The sequence below is a fragment of the Sinocyclocheilus grahami genome, unplaced genomic scaffold (assembly GCF_001515645.1).
Source record: "Sinocyclocheilus grahami isolate Dianchi unplaced genomic scaffold, SAMN03320097.WGS_v1.1 scaffold1.1, whole genome shotgun sequence".
NCBI classification, from domain to species: Eukaryota; Metazoa; Chordata; class Actinopteri; order Cypriniformes; family Cyprinidae; genus Sinocyclocheilus; species Sinocyclocheilus grahami.
In genome coordinates, this window is record NW_015505180.1 from 1,855,151 (window position 1) to 1,862,927 (window position 7,777).

Genomic DNA, 7,777 nt, shown 5'->3' on the forward strand with positions numbered 1-7,777 from the left:
GACGAATCCAGATCTCTCTGCCTTGATCTCAGAAGCACAGAGTAACTAGCTCTCATTGCATCGGTGAACTGCATGTTCCTGCATGCTGTTAACTTTGATCTGCATTTCTCTCTTTCACTGCCTTATTTTCTCTCTATCTAATGTTTTGTGTTTCATGTTGTGTGTTTCACTATTCTCTGTATTCTTCCAGGCTCAGCCCCCCCTTCACCACCACCAACCCCCCCTGTCACTCAATCTTTGCAGCCCCCGTTTCACAAGGGTACAAATACACCTGTCCCGGCACCTTTTCTCTCTTTCCTTCATTGTTATGCTTGTGTGATACTGTATTGAACAGGAATTTGTAGATGTTATCCCTTCTAAAATCTCACAAGGTGTCACAATCATTATTTGAGTTTCACACGATTTATAATAAAAAAGTGAGTGATGACAGATACATTTACACTACAGTTCAAAAGTTTGGGGTTAGTCATTTTTCTAAAGAGATTGATACTTTTCTTCATGAAGAATGCTTTAAACTGAGCAAATGTGACAGTAAAGACATTTAAAGACAAAAGTAAAGACAAAAATGCTGTTCTTTTGAACTTTCTATTCATCAAAGAAATCTGAAAAATAAATGCAGCCTTGGTGAACATGTGACTTCCTTCAAAAACATGAAAAAATCTTGCCGAGCCAAAACTTTTCAATGGGGATCTAAGTAATTAAACAAATATATCTCTAGTGACCCCAAAAAGACACTTAAAATTTGTGAATTTCATTGGATTAGATATAAAATATCAAATTAAGATGCATTTGCAAACAAATTATGCTAGATATTTTATTGGAAGTAACTTTTAAACTTTTATAGCTGTTGCGTATGTGTCTATTTATTAAATACTGGGGCCACTAGACATCCAAACATACAGGATTTTTGTAGCAACTTCTTCATAATCTCTACATTTTTACATCACTTGTATTTTTCCTTGTTTGATCAGTGCCGCCTGCTGGTCGGGTGTTTGGGAGTGTAAACTCCTCAGTGGAGGAGGACCATGCTGTGATAAGCTGGGAATACTTGGGGCCGGATAGGAATGTTTATGTGGAATATGTTGTTGATAACAGTAAGATTGTCCTCCTTAAAATTTCACTACTGCTGTGCGTTTATTTAATATAATAAAGTTTAATATCATTAAGTTCATAGACCAAGTTATTTATTATATAGAATTTGTGTAATATCAAAATAAAAATATTTTGATAACGCATTTTATATATATATATATATATATATATATATATATATACATTTTATTTGATTTGATAAATACAATTTGGCTAATCATTAAATAATCAATTTAATAAAATCTATTTTTTTAAATTTTCCTGCGCAATTGGTTTTTACCATAATCTCTCCCTTGCCGTCGGGCCTTCTCTCCAGGTAAAGAACCCTGGAAAACAGAGTTTGTAAATGGCACTCGGACATATCAGATTAGAGGACTAAAGCCCGGGATGTCCTATAGGGTTCGGGTGGTAGCCAAAGACCACTCAGACGCAACGGTCCACAGTACAGAGGAGCTGTTGATTACAGTTCCAGGTGAGGAGAGCATGTCTGCAGACCGCCAGCATCAACCTCACCTGTCACTCACCCGTGAAGCCCCGCCCCTCCTCAGTTCCAGACATTACCTGTAGTTTTGGTTTGGAATATTAACAAATTATGCATGAGTCCAGACGGGTTTATGGAAATGTATATGCATGCCAGAATTACATGTGTCCATTTCTTCCTTACTTTTTTCTTTGACATCCTACAGTGGTCTTCATACATCGTCAGAGAATTTTTAAAAGCACTTCTTTAAATCCATGTTTCTTTTTACCATCATAAAAACAAAAACTTGAGGTTTTTGTTATCTTGATGTTCAGCTCATGTTCATTTCTACTTTACTGTTGATGGCAGTTTTTTGTGTTTGTTTGTTTTATATATGCGAAAAAAGAAAAGTGAGGATTAGTTCATTTTTTCTCTTTTTTGCAGCTATGACTAGCAAGCAGGTTGACATAGCCACACAGGGCTGGTTTATCGGGCTGATGTGTGCCATTGCTTTACTGATCCTGGTGCTCCTCATCGTTTGCTTTATAAAGAGGAACAAAGGAGGCAAATACCCAGGTAAGTGAATGTCCAAAGTTGATGTGAGATGTTTGAAACTGGTAGTTAAGTACATCTGTGTGGTGCTAATGCTGAATCTGAAATCTTTTAAACAGTGCAACAGACCACATAAAATATCTGTATCATAAAATAAGATATATTTAAGATTCTGCACACACATGTGAACTCCTTTGTACGAAAGGCTGAACTTTAATGCCATACAACTTTTTGATTTTCCGATCTTATAGTAAAAGAAAAAGAAGATGCCCATCAAGACCCAGAAATCCAGCCCATGAAAGAGGATGATGGGACATTTGGGGAGTACAGGTGAGGAAAACAACATATGGAACTTAATCTACAGATATTTATATCACTTTGGTCAGAAATCATGAAAAATAAACATTTAAGTTGCACCAATGGTACTTAGAAGTGATGTTGTTGTCGTTTCACAACTCATTGAAGGCAAACTTGCTTCTCCTCTTGCTCAGGGACTCAGACCGTAATTTTTTCATTCCTCTGAGATGAATGTAAACATCTTTGGCCTCACAACAAAACAGCTTGAGGAAAGCAGGAGCAAACCTTTTTATACATTATAACAATTCTTAACCAAAGCTGTGTATTATATGACTGTAAAACTATTTGACACATTTTTAATTCATTTTTTAAATTTTCATTCATTTACCACATTTCGAGTGTCAAATCAGTTGCCTTCCTAATTTATGTTGTTATTGCTGTGATTTGTTATTTTGTTTTGTGACATCATTAATATTTATTGTCATCAATAATATTTATTATCATCAATATATTTTTTAATTTATTGTTTTATATTTGTGTGTATTTTTTGTAATATGTTTGGTAATATTGTCATTATTATTGCTGATGCAATGGAGCAGATATGATTGGAACTGGATGATTGGTCTCAACTCACAATAATTGAAATGAAATCTTATATATAAAATATTAATTCAATTATATTTAATGTACCCTGTAATATTTAAAATTATTAAAATTCAATTTCAGCTTCTGAAAGTGCCAAATCAAAGCCACAGTTGACATCAGCCGTGTTTGTTTTTTTGTTCTGTATTAACATTCCACATGTCCTGTTCATGAAGTCCATCATTTGTTGTGTATGATGTCACTGTATACATTTTTCTTTATTGTAAAGTGATAACCTCATTGTCAAACATGTCAGTCTGTCTTATTTGTTCCTCCTGTGTGTTTTAATTGTGGGGTGAGTTTAGATCTTCAGAAAGGTAAGAGGGGCTTTGCAAGTCTAGCATGGATTAAATCTCCCATTATTCATCTCCTAGTTACAGAAGAAAATCAAACCGATGTCTGTAAATCTCACAGATAAGCCAAACCCAACCTTTACTAAAAATTAAAATCTGAAATAAATAAATTTTACATAGTTATTTGCATTTTTGAGTTTCCTTATTGTGATTTTACTTTGTTTATATTATTTTATATATATATATATATATATATATTATGATGTATGTTACCAAACCTACCCTTCCAAATGCATGTTGTGACCAGTTATGAACATCTACTGCCTTTTGGATATTGGAAAAACGCGTATAAGGACTGTTGGGAAAATACCTGCACTAAACAGCATGTTGGAAATGGACGAACTCCACTATCTAGTTTAGATGGTTTCAATTGTGCTATTGTAATATCCTTCCCCTCCCCCTTGTCTCTACTCTTTACATCAGTGACACAGAGGATCACAAGCCCTTGAAAGGCAGCCGGACCCCATCCAATGGGACGGTCAAGAAGGACGACAGTGACGACAGCCTGGTGGATTATGGCGAGGGAGGAGACGGCCAGTTCAATGAGGACGGCTCGTTCATCGGCCAGTACAGCGGGAAGAAGGAAAAAGACACGGCGGAAGGCAACGAGAGTTCGGAGGCTCCTTCTCCGGTCAACGCCATGAACTCCTTTGTGTAACTGCCTGGAAACGCCTCGTGACCTTTGAACCATCCAACACCCCACCTCCTTGTCTCTATTGCACTGTGACCCCCTGACATCACACAGCAAAAGAAATAAAACAAACGCCCCTAATGAAAGACAGTGAGAAATTATACAAATGCGAGAAGAGGGCCAGTCCAAGCTTCACCGCGATTGGTCGGAATGAAAGTCACATGACATTGAGCATATTACAGCGAGCATATAGGAATATATAAATTGACTTATATTTTATTAACATGGCCCTATTTACCATCAGATGGCATTGTATCACACCATCTTGTCCCTTGGACTGGCATGGAATCAGTTATTGATGTCGCACCCTTGGCGAATCAGCATTAAGGTGCGGTCACATTTACTGTTGTTTGGCAAATTTTCACTGGCAAAATCCAGTCGTTTCAGTAGAAATCGGTGCGATTGGGAGTAAATAAAACAAACGCCCCTAATGAAAGACAGTGAGAAATTATTCAAATGCGAGAAGAGGGCCAGTCCAAGCTTCACCGCGATTGGTCGGAATGAAAGTCACATGACATTGAGCATATTACAGCGAGCATATAGGAATATATAAATTGACTTATATTTTATTAACATGGCCCTATTTACCATCAGATGGCATTGTATCACACCATCTTTTCCCTTGGACTGGCATGGAATCAGTTATTGATGTCGCACCCTTGGCGAATCAGCATTAAGGTGCGGTCACATTTACTGTTGTTTGGCAAATTTTCACTGGCAAAATCCAGTCGTTTCAGTAGAAATCGGTGCGATTGGGAGTTTTTTTGCATTCGGTCGAAAGATTTCCCCACAAAGATTTCGCAACAGGTTCAAGTTTTCACAGATTCACTGCGTCGACCAATAGAAAAAAGTGACGTTTGTGTGAACAGTGCTTCATGCTTTGCTACACAATCGACAATATACAATGGACCTTTATTGCGCACGAATTTTCGCTAATGTGACCGCACCTTTAGCCAGCGTTGTGGAGACCGTGAAGCTTGTCTGACTCTATGATACTCACTTATGCTTCACACCAAATGCCCGTTGCGTTCTGTCGTCAGTGTTCAAATCGGTATTATGCACATTTCAGGCAGCAATGTCTTTGTGGGCATTGTTGTGAAGTATGTAATACGTGTAAAAGCTGTTCTTAGGCGTCAGAAGTTTTGAATATACAAAAAAAAACAACACAGATTTTAAAAACAGGTGGTCAGGGATGTGAGGTGGCATGTTTTTGACACACAAGCACTCTTTTCAGTCACACAGATGTGGTTTTATCCTTATCTCAGTTCTCTTGTGGTTCATTTTGCACCCTGTGTTTGTTTTATTTACGACAACTTTTTCAATGTTTTATCCCTGAGGAAAAGTCATGGATAGACTTAAAAAATTAAGGTCCACTTCATCCAGGACTGTTATTGTGAAGGAAAGCCCCCCAGTCAGCCATGTAGCCACCCGTGACCCCACTTTGGGCACCAGAATTCACGCTGCTCTTGGTGTGGTAGTACAGTATGGGATGCAATGAAGGCCACTCAGCACGGTTCCTTAGTGCCTTGGTAGAAAACATTATTCTATACTCAAAAAAAGATTCCCTCTCATCGCTTTGAGCGCAGCCCTCTTTTATTTCAGTACTGCAAGCGATACCCAAATCCTGAGCCGAGCGAAGACCGCAAGACTCAAGGAAATGATGTCACTTACACAGCCGTCACAGAAGTCACCTCAAATCGGGGTGAGGGGCATCTCATTCCGCTTATCGACAGCTAAAAATTACTGCCACTTCTCTGTAAAGAGTGTACTGCTGTTGATTGGTCTGATTTGACACATTTATGGCAACTCATAACGGAAATGGAAACAACCAACTGTGGTATTTGCCGTAGCCTGTCCTTGGGAAGATCTCAACATATGCGATACCAATAGGCAGAAATATACACATTCTCACATGTAACCGTTTTTTAAATCATGTTACTGCATGTTGTGAAGTATTACGAGCTGTCGAGTGTAGTGAAATCAGGGCTTCACTAAACACACGGCAGTGGTGCTGTCGTCAAATATGGCTGGAGTGTGTGCGGTTTATGCAGGCATGCATGAAAATATTTGTGTGTATGGAATGAATGTGTGTGATGGCTATGAATGTGTGTTTGAGTATATGTCTGTCCACTGTATATATTGGGGCGAGCCTTTTTTTGGCAAGGCCCTAGATTTTCATGATTTAGCTTGTCATAACTTGCATCAAGTTTTTTAGTTTGGAATTGTCTGCTTTTTAATGTATAGATCTGACATTGGCTTTGTATATGTCCAGCCAAAATTATTTTAGACACATGAAAGGATGCCGGGGCGGTCTGTGAATGGAAAAGCTGCTGAGATATCCAATCACAACTGAGCCCTTGAGCATGACAGTATATCCCAAGGCGCTCTAGGGGAACTGTCCCAGCAATTTGTGTACTGTAAGTCACTTTGGATGAAAACAAAAAAGCCCACTTGAAAAATGACGACAACCTATTTCCTGAACCCCATGAGTCTGAAAAACAAATCAACGGATGATTATGTGTTAGGTAGCGCTGCAGAAAACCGCACAGTGTTCCACCTGAATTCACACACACATCAGCTCTTACTCTTTTAACGGCACTGTTGTTTTCTTTTCTGTTTGACCAGGAAGTTTATGACTTTTTTTCTGTAGGAAAAATAAGAAAATGGACGCATCCCCAAAGAAGGAGGCCGGATTGCACTGGTGTGGGTGCAGAACATTTGGATGTGTTTTTGTCGGAGGGGGCAAAGACGATTGAAACGATAGTGTGAAATAATATTCTGGTTAATGTTAAAGCTACATGAAAATAAAGCATGAAAGGCTGTGAAATGGTTTACTCTATAATATAAATCGCAAAAAAATATTTTGTATATAAAAGAATTAAAATAAATGTTGGTTTCCGGATTTAACTACCATCTGTCTGTTTTTGTTTAAAAGATCAATTATATTAATCAAAGAACATTAATTCTGTTAAATTAAAGAAAACATAATTTTTTTGTATATTCAAGCGACTTTTAAAGTCAAAGCTAAATTCTTATCTATTTATATATTTATTTAATTTTTAGAATTTAAATAATACCAAACCTCATTGCTGGTTTATTATTTATTTATTTATTATTACTGTTAATAATGTGCAGCAAAATGTGGCTAGTGCAACTAATTAATGTTCATATTTTGATTTAAAATGGAAATTCATCTACAATGACAACTTGACAGTTTCCTCTATGTTAGGGCAAGTTCATTTCTTTTTATTGGTTTACTTATTTATTATTAAGGGGGAAAAAAATCATATTTCTATAGCCCTGAGATATAGCAGATAATCCTGCAATATATAATTAGGTATATTAGTTTTAATTTGTGGATTATTTTCCCTAGAGAACAATTTAAGCAAACAGTAGCTCATTTTACCTCACTGTCCCATAAATGTTATAATGCAAGTGCAGTTTAATGCATTATATCCTGTGTGGCTGCCCTGAAGAGTAAAGCGGTCTTAAGCCTTTACCCACAGTCATTTGGCCTCTTTATCCGATTGGACTGATTTACTTGGATTGGAATTTGGAGAGTCTCAAATGAAAAATACGAATTTAATCCACTGGATTTGAACAGATGTGTGTGGATAAGCCTCCTGTTACCTTAAATCACCAAATATCACGTGCTGGTCCATATACATTTTGAATTCAGAATTCATAAAT

General features: G+C 37.3%; 1 protein-coding gene across 10 annotated transcripts in view; it reads left to right on the forward strand.

Annotated features, from left to right (window-relative positions):
* Positions 1–4,490, forward strand: part of LOC107580043 (neuronal cell adhesion molecule-like) — a 50,521-nt gene extending 46,031 nt beyond the window's left edge. For 6 of the 10 annotated variants that reach the window (XM_016266687.1, XM_016266110.1, XM_016266901.1 and 3 more), the window contains 6 exons: positions 191–259; positions 972–1,094; positions 1,409–1,564; positions 1,997–2,128; positions 2,356–2,434; positions 3,820–4,490. In XM_016266687.1, the coding sequence (XP_016122173.1) occupies positions 191–259; positions 972–1,094; positions 1,409–1,564; positions 1,997–2,128; positions 2,356–2,434; positions 3,820–4,054 (794 nt within the window). In that variant the 3' untranslated portion in view covers positions 4,055–4,490. The remainder of the gene's footprint in view (positions 1–190; positions 260–971; positions 1,095–1,408; positions 1,565–1,996; positions 2,129–2,355; positions 2,435–3,819) is intronic. The other 4 variants (XM_016267056.1, XM_016267120.1, XM_016267268.1 and 1 more) reach the window with 2 other exon arrangements.
* Positions 4,491–7,777: the final 3,287 nt, after the last annotated feature.